We start from the raw sequence: 16692 nt of genomic DNA on the forward strand, positions 1-16692 counted from the left end.
TAAAAAGCATGTGGACAATTGTGGAAGTAAAAAAAGAAAATCACATTTTTAAGAAACATCAAACCAAATATTTTGAGTTGATTTCACACGCACCCCCCTCACCAAAGGCTATTGGCAAGACCTCCCCTGCTGTGCCAAGAACTGGGTAAAACAATACCCTAACCCCTTTACCTTCCTCCTTCTCCTGACAAAACAATGGGCATTCCTGCCATTCCTAATGCCTCTTCCTCTCTCTCTAACTCAACCCATCTCATCCCCTGTTATTTCTTCCTCTCTCTGAATGTGTCTTAAATGGCACCCTATTCCCTATAAAGTGCACTACTTTTGTCCAGAGTCGTATGGGCTCTGGTCAAAAGTAGTGCACTATAAAGGTAATAGGGTGCCATTTGGGACACAATCCCTAACTCAACACACAACTCCTCTCTTCTTTAGTCTATTTCCCAGAGGAGGACAAACCACAACTTTCTCTACCACTAATCAAACCCAGGGTGTGTGTGTGTGTTTTAAATGCAGGATTCTGCCACAGTTGAAATACGACACATGCCTACAAGATGTGTGTGTCTCGTGGGAAGAGATAGGATCTTGTCAAATCAACTGCATGTGAGAATGTGAGACATGGCAATGGACATAATAGCACCGCTGTGAGTGTGTGTGTGTGTGATCACTGTCTGTGGCTGGTAAAAGGTCCCCCATGTTTTTTAAATATACACTGAACAAAAATATAAAACCCAACATGAAACAATTTCTAAGATGGGTGACCTGTCTGAGTATGCAGGCCATACTCGACTCGGCTTATGGTATAGAAATAAACATTAAATTCTCAGGCAACAGGTCTGGTGGACATTCCTGTAGTCAGCATGCCAATTGCACGCTCCCTCAATTTGAGACATCTGTGGCATTGTGGTGTTTGACAAAACTGCACATTTTAGAGCAGCCTTTTATTGTCCGCAGCACAAGGTGCAGCTGTGTAATGGTCATTTCTAATCAGCTTCTTGATATGCCACACCTGTTAGATGGATGGATTATCTTGGCAAAGGAGAAATGCTGACTAACAGGGATGTAGCCAATTTGAGAGAAATCTGCTTTTTGTATGTATGGACAATTTCAGGGATCTTTTTATTTCCCATGAAACATGGGACCAACACTTTGCATGTTGCATTTATATTTTTGTTAAGTATATATTTTTATCGAGTTTGTTGGATAGACATGGGGAGGACACACAAGAAAGTAAGGAAGAGAGATGGTAGAAAAGTGTGGGCGTGATTCGAACCCGTGCCAGCACTGGAACACTGGAATGTTCTCTGAAGGCAGCGGCTAGACGACTCGTATGTTTTATTCTCTGGAGTGACAATGGTGATATACAGGCAGGAAACACCAACATAAAGTTTCTTAATAGGGCACTGGGCCTCCACGAGCATCCAGAACACTGTTGTGTCTTTGGCATCATTAAAGTGAAGACTGTTATTTTATCAAATCAATTCTCTTTAATTATTATTATGTGATTAAACTAATCATGTACATGTAATTAACTAGGAAGTTGGGGCACCAAAGGAAAATCTTCAGATTACAAAGTTATAATTTTCCTAATATAACTTCAGATATTTTAATATCTGATCAGTTAGTCTTCTAATTAAGGAATTATTATTTACCTCACGTTAGTCTCATTCCAAATGTCGTAAATTGTTGGTTACCTGCACAAACCCAGACTTTACTATGAATCAACCATACACCAATTGTCTTAATCATATATTTACTAACTAACTAAGTAATCACAGAAATGCATAAACAAACAGTAGATATGGTTACGAGGAAATGATAGGGGAGGTTCCCTAGTGGGCTAAGCCGATATGACGGCTTGGTGGACAAATGGAAGTGGGTGTGGACTGAGAAGGGCGGGAATTACAAAAGAGTTACTACACAGTTGATAATTATATTAATTGAAATGCTAATCCTTTGCACATGAACGCTCACTCATTCGGGAATAATTGCAATCAATGTATTTTTACACCCAGTGTGTCATCGTGATCTCTGTTGGAATCGTCAGTCCTTCTGTTGGAAAGTTCATCCGAGTGTCTCTCTGCTTCCCTGAAGTCTCATGGTTAGAATAGATACTTCAAAGTACCATTCAGAAATGTTCTTATAGAAAAGATGTTTTGGCGGTTGTCGGTCTAATCATCCCATGGCACATAATTTCTAGCTGCAGACTAGTAATTAGTATCTAAGATTTGCTCTTATTCTGTCGGGATCTCACATTAACGGTTTACAATCACATTACATAATTTCACAAATAGTTTAATCTTTACTCATTCATTTTAAACAATAATTAGACGTAAACCTCATAACGGAGGCTGCTGTATAAACAGAGTTATGGTAATGTGGCTCTATTGTCTTTCATGAGATCACAAACATGAAACAAAATGGACCGGGTCATAGCTGGCTTCTCCACCGACCGTTTACACATTCTCCAAAACATGGATATTGTTCAGTTCTCAAGTTCTGTGATGTAGAATAAGTTCCTTTGTTCTCTCTATGTGTCTCTTTCTGCATGGCCAGGAGGAGAGTCTCCTCCAAGAATTTATGACCTGAGATAACAGAACCTGGGTGTAGGAGGGAGAGAGGGGGAAGACACTCACTATACACAAAGAAGGATAGGTCATGACAACAGCTTCAATGTGCCTTGGCATATATTCTACAAGTGTCTGGAACTCTATTGGAGGTATGTGACACCATTCTTCCACGAGAAATGTTATAATTTGGTGTTTTGGTGATGGTAGTGAAAACGCAGTCTCAGTCACTGCTCCAGAATCTCCCAGTGTCCAATTGGGTTGAGATCTGGCGACTGAGACACACACACTCTTTAAACCCCCTATGCTCCTTTTAGGCCCCTCTTTCAAAGTCACTGGGATCTCTTCTTCTAGCCAGGGTAGCCAAAATAATGGGCAACTTGGCATTTTTATGTATGACCCTAAAGCATGATGGGATGTTAATTGCTTAATTATCTCAGGAACCACACTTGTGTGGAAGCACCTGCTTTCACTAATGTGACCCTTAATTGCTTAATTAACTCAGGAACCATGGGGAAGAGGGTTCCACATTTTGGGGGGGTTGTCACATTGGCATTTTCAACTACCTTTCTTTTTAAAGAGATATAGAGAGTACGTAAGTGAGATATAAAGAGAGAGAGAGAAAGTGGGGAGACATACATACGCACAGTTGGAGTGGGAAGTTTACATACACCTTAGCCAAATACATTTAAACTCACTTTTTCACAATTCCTGACATTTAATCCTAGTAAAAATTCCAACTTTGGAAGTGTGCATGGGGTCATTGTCCATTTGGAAGACCCATTTGCGACCAAATTTTAACTTCCTGACTGTCTTGAAATGTTGCTTCAATATATCCACATATTTTCCTCCCTCATGATGCCATTTTGTGTAGTGCATCAGTCCCTCCTGCAGCAAAGCACCCCCACAACATGATGCTGCCACCCCCATGCTTCAGGGTTGGGATGGTGTTCTTCGGCTTGCAAGCCTCCACATTTCTTCCTGCAAACATAACGATGGTCATTATGGCCAAACAGTTCTATTTTTGATTCATCAGACCAGAGGACATTTCTCCAAAAAGTACCATCTTTGTCCCCATGTGCAGTTCCAAACCGTAGTCTGGCTTTTTTTATGGCAGTTTTGGAGCAATGGCTTCTTCCTTGCTGAGTGGCCTTTCAGGTTATGTCGATACTTTTGTACCTGTTTCCTCCAGCATCTTCACAAGGTCCTTTGCTGTAGGGATTGGTTTTCACTTTTCACACCAAAGTATGTTCATCCCTAGGAGACAGAACACGTTTCCTTCCTGAGCGGTGTGACCGCTGTGTGGTCCCATGGTGTTTATACTTGCGTACTATTGTTTGTACAGATGAATGTGGTACCTTCAGGCATTTGGAAATTGCTCCCAAGGTTGAACCAGACTTGTGGAGGTCAACTGTTATTTTTCTGAGGTCTTGGCTGATTTGTTTTGATTTTCCCATGATGTCAAGCAAAAAGAGGCACTGAGTTTGAAGGTCGGCCTTGAAATACATCCACAGGTACACCTCCAATTGACTCAAATGATGTCAATTAGCCTATCAGAAGCTTCTAAAGCCATGACATCATTTTCTGTAATTTTCCAAGCTGTTTAAAGGCACAGTCAACATAGTGTATGTAAACCTCTGACCCACTGGAATTGTGATACAGTGAATTATAAGTGAAATAATCTGTCTGTAAACAATTGTTTGAAAAATTCCTTGTGTCATGCACAAAGTAGATGTCCAAACCGGCTTGCCTAAACTATAGTATGTTAACAGGATATTTGTGGAGTGGTTGAAAAACAAGTTTTAATGACTCCAACCTAAGTGTATGTAAACTTCCGACTTCAACTGTACATACACACACCCACACACACAGTCTCAGTAACAAACAGGGTATTGTCCTTCAGTGGACTTCACCCTTCCTGATAGATCCTCCTGGAATGGACCTTAGTCTCCCTGCACTGATTAACTGGTGTGTGTGTGATGGGGGACCACAAAGTAAACTAACTGCCTGATTGCAGTCTGGTACGTAGAGAAACACACACATACTGAGAACCCATAAAGCAAACAAATGTGCGATGATTTCAGTCTGAACACAAAGGTAGAGGGGGGAGAGAGTGAGAGGGGCTAGAAGGGGTGAGAGCAGGGAGAGGGGGAGGAGGGTTGAGACTATAGTTAACCCTCTGCCTTCTGAAGAAAGCACATTATGTAAGAAATCTAAACACACACACAGACACGCATGAAGATTGCAGCGACGGTGGCCTCTGGAAATCCTCGTCAACCCCAGGTTCAGACTAATATGGTGTGTGTGTGTGTGTGTGTGTGTGTGTGTGTGAGAGTTCTCAGTCGGAGTCTGTCTTCTCCCACTGTTCTAGATGTTGTTAAAGTGAATTTTCAGCAGGAGTTCTTGATCTTTTATCCCCTTTGTCTCCACAATTTCGTGGTTATCCAATTGGTAGTTACAGTCTTGTCCCGAAGGTCGAGAGCCATGCGTCCTCCAAAACACGATCCTGTCAAGCCGCACTGCTTGCTTTACCCGGAAGCCAGCCGCACCAAAGTGTCGGAGTAAACACTGTACATCTGGCGAACGACGTCAGCGTGCAGGCATCCGGCCCGCCACAAGGAGTCACTAGAGCGCGATGGGACAAGGAAATCCTGGCCGGCCAAACCCTCCCCTAACCCGGATGACCCTGGACCAATTGTGTGCTGCCTCATGGGTCTCCCGGTCATGGCCGGCTGTGACACAGTCTGGGATCGAATCCAAATCAAATCAAAAATGTAGGGTAAGTAACATTATATAAGGTAGCATTGTTTAAAGTGGCTAGTGATATATTTACATCATTTCCCATCAATTCCCATGATTAAAGTGGCTGGAGTAGAGTCAGTGTCATTGACAGTGTGTTGGCAGTAGCCACTCAATGTTAGTGGTGGCTGTTTAACAGTCTGATGGCCTTGAGATAGAAGCTGTTTTTCAGTCTCTCGGTCCCAGCTTTGATGCACCTGTACTGACCTCGCCTTCTGGATGACAGCGGGGTGAACAGGCAGTGGCTCGGGTGGTTGATGTCCTTGATGATCTTTATGGCCTTCCTGTAGCATCGGGTGGTGTAGGTGTCCTGGAGGGCAGGTAGTTTGCCCCCGGTGATGCGTTGTGCAGACCTCACTACCCTCTGGAGAGCCTTACGGTTGAGGGCGGTGCAGTTGCCATACCAGGCGGTGATACAGCCCGCCAGGATGCTCTCGATTGTGCATCTGTAGAAGTTTGTGAGTGCTTTTGGTGACAAGCCGAATTTCTTCAGCCTCCTGAGGTTGAAGAGGCGCTGCTGCGCCTTCCTCACGATGCTGTCTGTGTGAGTGGACCAATTCAGTTTGTCTGTGATGTGTATGCCGAGGAACTTAAAACTTGCTACCCTCTCCACTACTGTTCCATCGATGTGGATGGGGGGTGTTCCCTCTGCTGTTTCCTGAAGTCCACAATCATCTCCTTAGTTTTGTTGACGTTGAGTGTGAGGTTATTTTCCTGACACCACACTCCGAGGGCCCTCACCTCCTCCCTGTAGGCCGTCTCGTTGTTGGTAATCAAGCCTACCACTGTTGTGTCGTCCGCAAACTTGATGATTGAGTTGGAGGCGTGCATGGCCACGCAGTCGTGGGTGAACAGGGAGTACAGGAGGGGGCTCAGAACGCACCCTTGTGGGGCCCCAGTGTTGAGGATCAGCGGGGAGGAGATGTTGTTGCCTACCCTCACCACCTGGGGGCGGCCCGTCAGGAAGTCCAGTACCCAGTTGCACAGGGCGGGGTCGAGACCCAGGGTCTCGAGCTTGATGACGAGCTTGGAGGGTACTATGGTGTTGAATGCCGAGCTGTAGTCGATGAACAGCATTCTCACATAGGTATTCCTCTTGTCCAGATGGGTTAGGCAGTGTGCAGTGTGGTTGAGATTGCATCGTCTGTGGACCTATTTGGGCGGTAAGCAAATTGGAGTGGGTCAAGGGTGTCAGGTAGGGTGGAGGTGATATGGTCCTTGACTAGTCTCTCAAAGCACTTCATGATGACGGATGTGAGTGCTACGGGCGGTAGTCGTTTAGCTCAGTTACCTTAGCTTTCTTGGGAACAGGAACAATGGTGGCCCTCTTGAAGCATGTGGGAACAGCAGACTGGTATAGGGATTGGTTGAATATGTCCGTAAACACACCGGCAGCTGGTCTGCGCATGCTCTGAGGGCGGCTGGGGATGCCGTCTGGGCCTGCAGCCTTGCGAGGGTTAACACGTTTAAATGTCTTACTCACTTCGGCTGCAGTGAAGGAGAGACCGCATGATTCCGTTGCAGCTGTAGTCCGTGATTGACTGTAGACCCTGCCACATACCTCTTGTGTCTGGAGCCGTTGAATTTGAGCCCCTCTGAAATGTTCTCTCTCGTTGCTTCTGTAGTTCCAAAACTGGTGTCTTCCTTTTTCTCTCCCTCCCACTCCTGCCCTCTTCCCCCTCTCCCCTCCTTCTCTCTCTCTATCCCTCCCTCCCCCTCTCTTCCCTCTCTCTCTACCTCTCCCTCCCACTCCCTCCCCCCTCTTTCTCTCTTCTAGACAGGAAGTACCTCTGCGTATTTCCCTGTGTGGAACAATAACACTGTGGAACTCTGGGTATTATTTTAACAGCGTCCGTCTTTATCTGCTCCGAACATAGCTTCCTCCTCTGCCTCTCTTTCTGTTCCTCTCTCTCTCTTCCTCTCCCCCTGAGTCACTCACAGTATTCTGCCTAGAGAGAGAGGGATTTAGAGGGAGGGAGGATGGTGGAAACAAAGGCAGAGAGAGAGAGCTATGTTTGGTCTAAGTGACTGAAGCGAGGGACGGTGAGAGGGAGGGAGAGAGAGGGACAAGAGGGTAGATTAGGTTTGTTGGTTGTTTTTTTTGGAGTCTAGGTCAGTTGAGATGGACCACAGAGAGAGAGAGAAGACTTTGAATACAGTCTCGTTTTGTTACTAGAGGACTATAGGGCTGCTCCGAAGGATAGAACTACTCCTAGAAACAGAACCTAACTCTCTTAATATGGCTAGCACTGTTGGACTACTCCTAGAGACAGAACCAAAGCCACCTAGCAAGGCCAGAGAACTGGATTAATTAAGGCGGGAAGGAGACAAGAGCATTGAGAATTTAAGGGAACTTCTTACCCCAACAGTTTGTATTGCCTCTTTTGAACACCGCAGTGGAAATGTTATGTTGAAGACTTGATAAACAGTAGTAAGTAGCCGGACCACCTTCTTTGGGCTAAGTCCATTGTCGTCTGTGTTGCATTGAAGATCTTTGGGCATGTTTATAAGGACTGCTCTCAGACCAGTCTATGGTTGAACTAACATTGGGCCTGACCCTAACTGTGACCCAGTAGACACAGTTCTAGGATCAGGTGTGACTAGGGCCTCTTCTGTGTGGATCCACTCTGGTATGGTATAGACTGACTTGGGAACAGTTAGAAAGTATTGGGTGTTTTTTTCCTCTTATCATCTCCTTTAGTTCCTCTCCTTTTCTCTTTTCATCCCCTACCTTCCATTCATCTTCTCCCCTCTGTGCAGTGTGTACTGTTCTACCTTCACTCCTCTTTGTGTCTTTGAACTTGTAGGCGTCTTCAAGGTGTGACTGGGTGTGTGTCTGATCTCTGTTTTTGTGTGTCTTAATGTGTATATAATTTCATTACTCAGTGTCATTATGACTCTGAGAGTAAATGACCTTCAATCTAGTTTCTTCGACTTTATTCTAGTTTAGGAGTCCGTATCAGTCAGCTATTCTAGTTTCTTCTACCACATATGGTATTATCAGTTCTTTCTGTATCAGTGTTTCACGCAGTCATACATTCACAATGTTTTATGGGTCAAAGTAACATAAATAATGTCTACACATAAACCATGGAACATGGTTTATCTTGCTATCCATCCATCAGTCAGAGTAAAGCATTCGGCTACTGTTCTGTAGACTATGTTTATAAATAGAACTAAGGACTGTCTTGTCTTGTGAAGTTTATTTGATTTCCTGAATGTCTGACAGTGTCCGACACTGATTGGCTCCGGTCTCTAACTGGCTAATCAGGTTAACTGTGGCTTGGTATGTCGAGGGCGATTAACTGTTCCTTTGTATCTGGCTGCTTGACAAATGTAACACTAGGACTAGGTCAGTGGAACACATTCTGTCTGAGTACAGTAGAACTACATTATATCTCACATTTTTTTTCTTCCATTTCAATATTTTTTTTAATAACTCTGTTTCATCACGTCATATTTCACAAAGATGTCTGAGTACAGTAGATTATCTCAAATTATACTGCAGAAGACAAAAATGAGATATTTGGATATCAAATATCTCACATTTTTGGCTTCGGCTGTATACTTCTAAATAACTTTTCTTCATGTATATCCTAGTGTGGTTCAATGGATCAGATTCTAAGTACAGTATATCTCTAAATACTGATTGGGCTGGTTTTTCCAGACACAGATTTAGTTTTCCTTTCTATATTCGCTTCTTGTTTTTTTGTTTTTTTTTTAGCTTGGTTTTCATAGTCATCAATCATTCCAGGCCCAATCCGGGCTCCATTAACAGTCCTGGGACAAAACTAATCTTAGGTCCATTCATAGTCCTGGAATAAATGATAATAGTGTTTGTTCTATCCCATTTGGGAACTTCCAAAATCTCTCTCCCTATATAACTATACCAAGAGGAACATTTTCAGGGAACAGACAATCATTCTGACAAGTGCACACATGGACACACACACACACACAATCGTCCTGAGAGAAATCCAAAATGAGCCTTTTTAGGAACCATCGTGTTTACTTTAATGAATGGCCATAAATCATAAACAGAAATATTTCCAAAGTGTTCTGACTTCCGACTGTGCCAGATCCTCATTCTTCTTCCATCAGGGTTCTTCCTCCTCAAAATTCCCGGAATTCAGTCAAAATTCTCTCCTGAGAGAAATGTTTTCAGAGTTATTCCCGGTGCATTATTCTGAAGTTATTAATAGCTTCAGAATAATGGGCCATTCATGAGCAGGAGTCTCCTGGGATCTCACTGAAGTTTGTTCTAGGCTCCTACCTGGCATATATACACTGCTTATGGTACTTCCTTTTGGGTCTACACAGACTTCCTTTTGGGTCTACACAGACTTCCTTTTGGGTCTACACAGACTTCCTTTTGGGTCTACACAGACTTCCTTTTGGGTGTACCAACAAATCATGTTACCCCTACTGTAGTTACATTATCCCTTTTTTTTCTTTAACCTTTATTTAACTAGGCAAGTCAGTTTAAGAACACATTTTTATTTACAATGACGGCCTACACCGGCCAAACCCGGACGACGCTGGGCCAATTGTGCTCCGCCCTATGGGACTCCCAATCAAGGCCGGTTGTGATACAGCCTGGATTCGAAACAGCGTGTCTGTAGTGACACCTCAAACACTGAGAGGTAGTTCCTTAGACTGCTGCGCCACTAGGGAGCCAATCCCTCACCTGTATGTGTGTGTGTTCTCGCTCTCTCTCCAGACGCAGTGTACCTGTGATCAGGCCTCACTCGTGGCACCTGGCCAAGCTTTCATCAACGGAGTCCCCCCACAGTTCTACCCCTGTCCCCCCTCCTCCTCCCCCGTCCCCCCCATCTGCCATGCAGCTCCATCCTGGGCCCTACACACTACCCTGGCACTCTACAGCAGACAACAGGTAACATACACACAGATGCATATATACAGACACATACACACAAACACACTGGGCCCTATACACTACCCTGGCACAGCAGACAGCAGGTAATGGTCATTTATATTGGGAAGATACAGGACGGCTAAGTACCCTGGCTTATATGTGAATTAGAGTTTAGAGCAGTCTTTCCCATTCTATCCGATTCTTGTCTCCCAACCTTCTATCAAGCTATGTTTGCACACGCCACGTTTGTGTGTGTCATAATCATAATACTGATGATCATAATACTGAATGAATCGTGAATAATGATGAGTTAGAAAGTTACAGAGGGTCAAACATCATACCCCCAAGAAATGCTAACCTCTCCTTTTATTGGTAATGGTGAGAGGTTAGCATGTCTTTGGGGTATGATCTTTGACCCGATGTAACTTTCTCACTCATCATTATTCACGATTCATTCACGACTTTCCGTAATCATGGTAGCATCCACATTAATGTAGAATTGCTTAGAAACATATTATATTCTTATTTACAATAAAAGTTACTCCAAATTCACACAATACATTATTTACCATTAATTTCTATTGGTCACAAAATAATCTGAAACACAACCAAAACTAACTGCAAATGCATCCAACAAGTTTGCAGTCACACAGTTGATTATAGTCATTGCGTGCTAGGAATATGGGACCAAATACTAAGCTTTTGACTACTTTATTTATAAGTATCATTAGGGATGTCAATCATTTTGACCCCTACCTTTTTGAGAAAAATTATTATTACTTGTTAAACAAAATCTCTTTCTCTGAGCAATTGTATTAGTATAAAATAATATAATTTCCCCAAATAATTTCCAACCCCTGTGTCTGTGTGTGTGTGCGCTCACATGTGTGTACGTATCTGAGCTGTGTGTGTGTGCATATCTGAGCTGTGTGTTTTTGAGGCTGGGTACACAGTCTTGTGGGAGTGCATTGTTGGGCAGACCAGACCAGAGGAATTTTGTCCCTGTGACGTGTTTCTGAAGACTAGCAAACACACACACACACACACACACACACACACACACACACACACACACACACACACACACACACACACACACACACACACACACACACACACACACACACACACACACACACACACACACACACACACACACACCACCTGTTTCCAAAGACTAACAATCATCAGGAAGCTTAGTGACCTCATCGTGTTCTAAAGTCAATAGCATGACGATGGATAACAGGGGTATTTTCAGACAGGAATCGATTCACGCATTCCTCACTGGCTGATCACTCAATGGTAGGACCCCCAAACTATCAAAATGGCTTTTCACACTACTGAGACAAACCGGGCCGAGCCAAAGTTGCGGGAATAATATTTGAGCCAGCAGGGTAGCCTAGTGGTTAGAGCGTTGGGCTAGTAACCGGAAGGTTGCAAGTTCAAATCCCCGAGCTGACAAGGTACAAATCTGTCATTCTGCCCCTAAACAGGCAGTTAACCAACTGTTCCTAGGCTGTCATTGAAAATAAGAATTTGTTCATAACTGACTTGCCTGGTTAAATAAAGGTAAAATAAAACAGTTTCATTTGGGTCGGGTACCAAAAACACAATGAATTGGTTGAGAGAAAATAGTTTTTAGGAGATTTTAGTTGATTAAAGTCAACACTAAGTATAAGTACATTGAAATGTTTCCAAAGCTTATACATACTATATACTGACCAAAAATATAAAGCAACATGTAAAGTGTTGGTCCCATGTTTCATGAGCTGAAATAAAAGATCCCAGAAATGTTTCATACTCACAAAAAGCTGCTTTCTCTCAAATGTTGTGCACACATTTCTTTACATCCCTGTTGGTGAGCATTTCTCCTTTGTCAAGATAATCAATCTACCTGACAGGTGTGGCATATCAAGAAGCTGATTTAAACTGATCATTACACAGGTGCACCTTGTGCCGGGGATAATACAAGTTCACTCTAAAATGAGCAGTTTTGTAACAACACAATTCCACAGTTTTTAGGGAGCGTGCAATTGGTATGCTGACTGGAATGTCCTCCAGAGCTGTTGTCAGAGAATTGAATGCTAATTTCTCTACCATAAGCAATGACGTTTTAGAGAATTTGGCAGTACATCCCACTGACCTCACAACTGCAGACATCGTGTAACCAAGCCAGACCAGGATCTTCACATCTAGCCAGCCACCTGGACAGCTGATGAAACTGAGGAGTATATCTGTCTGTAATTAAAGCCCTTTTGTGGGGAAAAACTATGGCCCTCCCAGGCCCACGAATGGCTGCTTCCCTGTCCAGTCATGCAAAATCCATAAATTAGAGAATTATTTATTTATTTCAATTGAATGATTTCCTGAAATGAACTGTAACTCAGTAAAATCGTAGACATTTTTCCATGTTGCGTTTATATTTTTGTTCAGTATAGTAATATAACTATGCTTTATGTGTGTGTGCGTACCTATGTGCATTACTGACTCTAGTCAGTAACAACAAGAAATAGATTGCCTGATATGTTCAGTACATCAGAATGTCCTCAGTTAGCTGTGTAGCGTATACACACAGAGACACACACATATGCACGCAGTGGTTCCCCTTTGATAACAATTAATGACACAATTCACTACAATTACCCCTAATAGTTTTAACGGGCTTGGATTGTCCAGTATTTATCTATCACACACAATAATGGTTTTGAATGGCATAGATAGGCTTGAGTTTACTAAAGCTGTAATCGCCTTGTGCTGCAATTCTCACAATTATGCAGTCCTTGCCTTTATTGCCACATACACAAAACACACACACACACACAGACAATGCAATGTCGGATGAGACATATTCTCTCTGCATAACAGGACAATGACATGTAACTCCCAGAACATGTGGACAAAGATGGGAAGACCGTTAATAAACAGAACGTCTGTCAGGTCTGGTCTTGTCTGGTCTTGTCTTGTCCTGTCCTGTCTTGTCTTGTCCTGTCTGTGTCTTCCTTTGGGATGTACCGTCAGAAGTTCCATAAACGTTAAACAACCCCTTAAATAGCTAATCAAGACCTCAAACAAAGGCTGACATTCTGACTCGAGTCCAACTTGATGACTATGATTGTGTGTGTGCCTGCCTGCAGTACGGCTGTATTTGTGTGGGTGCCTGCCTGCAGTACGGCTGTATTTGTGTGTGTGCATATGTGTGTAGTGCATGTGTGTCCACTCTAATTCACCATTGAGTTGTTATTCCTGTCACGTTCTTTATCGTCCCCTGATGGAACGTTCGGGAGGGAGGGGATGTCATTTCCTCTGGTTACGACATCATTTCCCGTCGCCCTCTCTACCCACGATGCAGCAGTAAATCCCTGACTGCTTAAAGAAGCTACCGTTCAATCTGCTCCTTTGTCTTTTCTTCCTTACAAATCCGTCAGAAACACATGGCAGAGGCAGATCTATGAATAGGAATACAGTAAAGCAGATTAAATCAAGTAGTATATCCTATGCTTCTCTTACTTTACCATTTAGACTAGTGCAAATTTAGGAGAGATTCAGCTTCAGTAGACCTACTTCTTAAGATGTAAATAATGTAGCATCTGGTATATGTTGGGTAAAGGACCAAAATATGACTTGTATTGATGATAATACTATTTACTTAAGTAATCATTCATTTCTGTCTCCCTTGCTCTCCAACCTCCTCTCCCCCTCTACCTACCTTTCCCCCACCCTCTCTCCACCTCTTTACAGTGATCTGTCTATCCAGTGGAACAAGCTCTCCAAACACTATTCTACAGACAGAAGCAGTTCCCTAAGTAGCATGGACAGCCTTGACCCTCCTAGCAGCCAAGTGTACTACGATTCCCATAATTCCCCAGTGGACCCGGCCATCTTCAACAATAAGAGAGACTATGATTACCACAATTCACCAGTGGACCCTGCTATATTCAACAATATAAGAGACTCTGCCTATAGCTCTTTCTCAGCTAGTTCTAATATGTCAGACTATACTGTCTCATTAAGGCCCGGTGAGGCCTGTTCTATGGAGAATATCCTCCGAAGCCTTGGGCCAGGGGGACCCGCCTGCCGGGTTTATGCCTGTGGCAATGCACCATCCCTGGGGAGGGAGTCAGGCGAGGCCCAGGATGAGACCGGTACCTCAACCCTACTACTAAAGTCGAGGTCGCTGACCAGGCCAAGAGTGAGGCAGCTGGAAGCGAAGGAGAGACCATCTTCGTACTGTTTTGAAGAGGAGAGGAGAGAAGGGAGAGGGGAGAGGGGTGGAGGAGGAGGGAAGAGGGGGGCCACAATTCCCCCTCTTCCCCCAACCAGGAAGGACAGTTTTAGGGCCACGAGGGGTCGCTTGGGGATTACAGATGTCAAAGATCAACGATGCATCTCTGCCCCCGTCGGAATTCCCAGCCTCTTCAGTTGCCATGTCGAGGACGATGACGACGATCCTCAGAATGTTCCTGGTGTTCCGATTATTCTCAGCTGGAACGGCTATCCCGCTCCCTGCAAGGCGGCAAAGGCAGAGGGAGACATGGGAAATGGGAAAAAAAATGGGGTTGGGAATTTTAAAGGAGATTCTTTGGAGCAATACTACACCCTCATCTCCAAAAAAAAAGATTCCCTTGTGAATAAGAACTCAGAGATCCAGGAGATCCACCCAGACTCCCTCCACCTCCCTGCCCTAGAGATAAGCTCCTCTTCCTCCATCCCCGGCTCCAGCTCCCTACCTCCATGCAGCTCCATAGATCCAGACCCCCCAGGTGAAGCCAACCACCTCCTCCCCCAGAACAAGCACTGCTCATCAGGTCTCTACAGACAAAGCGTCCCTGAGAAACTCTTATCGCAGCTACGTCATCTAGAGTTTTCCAGTGACTCTTCGGACCATAGCTCCGTCTCCCCCTCCAGCTCCCAGTGGTCTCGCTCCCCCCTTAACCCCCCCAGGGAGGACCTAGGAGGGGATATAGGGAGTCACGACACCTCCCTCCTCCTCCTCCAGCAGAACACGGGGGAGTGGGAACAAAGGAGTCAATGCTCTACCCCAGGATTGGTGGACATTGATGGGATTGGGGAGGCAGGAGAGGTGAGTGTGGTGGTTTGGGAGAGTAGGGAGGTGGCGGCGGCTGCTGGTAATCTCCTCTCGCCCATCCAGGTCCAACACCCCTGGGGTAGGCCGGTGAGTGTTCCAGGGTCAGGGGAGCCCTCTGGAGATTGTACACAGGGAGAGGTGAGCTCTGAGCGGATTTGGGAGACCGACTTTGGGCCTCTCAGTGCTGCAGCCAGTGTAGACAGCCTACTGGAGGGAAGTCATAGAGGAGGAGGAGGAAGAAGGGATGATAATGAAGGAAAGGTGCTGATGAAGAAACCCAGGAGTCACCGTTCGTCCCGGGCACGCCGTCGCAGCGAACGCTTCGCCACGAACCTCCGTAACGAGATCCAGCACAAGAAGGCCCAGCTGTCCAAGAGTAAAGCCCCAGGAGGGTTGCTCTACAGCGGGGAGACAGTTGAGGAAGAAGAAGGTCCAGACCTGGAAATCCAGGACCTCGTGAGGAAAGAGGCTGAGGACGTTGATCCGCCTGCCAAGGAGAGCAGCTCCCAAGGCGTGTACACCTGTTCCGACATCAGCCTCTCAGCTCCAGCTCCTGGAGGTCTGAACAGACTATCCTCTTCTTCCACCCTCCAGCTCCACCAGCCGTCCCTAGCCCCAGTTTCAGCTCTACAACCCCCCAGGGATGAAGAACCTGAACCACCAGGGAAGCAAGACCAAGCTACAGACTCTTCCAGGACACCCCAGAGGTCCGTCCCAAACTTGCCCAGCTGGGCTATGGGTATCCAGGTCGTGGAGGAGCTAGCTCCAGCTGGTAAGTCCCGCCGATGGAGATGGACACCCGAACATAAACTCCAACCAGAAATTGACACTGACCGACGGGGGGAGAGGGTCGGAGTGGCCTTGGGGGTGTCAGGACGAGGGAGGGCATCCTCTGCCTCCTCTTCTTCTTCTACCACTTGTTCTTCCCACACTGAGGAGTCTGATATTCTACCTTTCGCGGACCGCTGTAAGTTCTTTGAGGAGACAAGCAGGAGTATATTGGTGTCAAATTTGCCAGGTCTGACGAGACGACGGCAGAGGCCAGATAGACATGAGAGGCAGCCTCATCTGTCGATGCTGGAGAACCAAAGAGGGGGCTATGGACAGGGACAAGCCCAGAGGAGGTACTCTTACCAGGGTGGATTTGAGCGAGAAAGTCCCCTTTTGATTAATACCATGGAGGCCCGGAGACAATCGGTTAGTGGGAATAGGGAGAGAGAAAAGGAGAGGGAGAGAGAGAAGCAGAGGGAAAAAGAGAGGGAGATGGAAAGGGAGGTAAGAGCAAGAGAAAGGGAAAGGGAGGAAAGAGCAAGAGAGAGGGAAAGGGAAAGGGAGGAGAGGGCGACAGAGAGGGAGAGGTTGTTGGA

The 16692-nt window shown here is 45.2% G+C and overlaps 1 protein-coding gene across 1 annotated transcript in view; it reads left to right on the plus strand.

Moving 5' to 3' along the window:
- Positions 1 to 16692, plus strand: part of LOC112215068 (protein Shroom4) — an 84259-nt gene that overhangs the window by 59347 nt on the left and 8220 nt on the right. Inside the window, exons 3-4 of the mRNA XM_042297797.1 lie at positions 10084 to 10257; positions 13978 to 16639. Of these exons, the coding sequence (XP_042153731.1) occupies positions 10084 to 10257; positions 13978 to 16639 (2836 nt within the window). The remainder of the gene's footprint in view (positions 1 to 10083; positions 10258 to 13977; positions 16640 to 16692) is intronic.

Source organism: Oncorhynchus tshawytscha, linkage group LG15 (genome assembly GCF_018296145.1).
Source record: "Oncorhynchus tshawytscha isolate Ot180627B linkage group LG15, Otsh_v2.0, whole genome shotgun sequence".
Taxonomy (NCBI): Eukaryota; Metazoa; Chordata; class Actinopteri; order Salmoniformes; family Salmonidae; genus Oncorhynchus; species Oncorhynchus tshawytscha.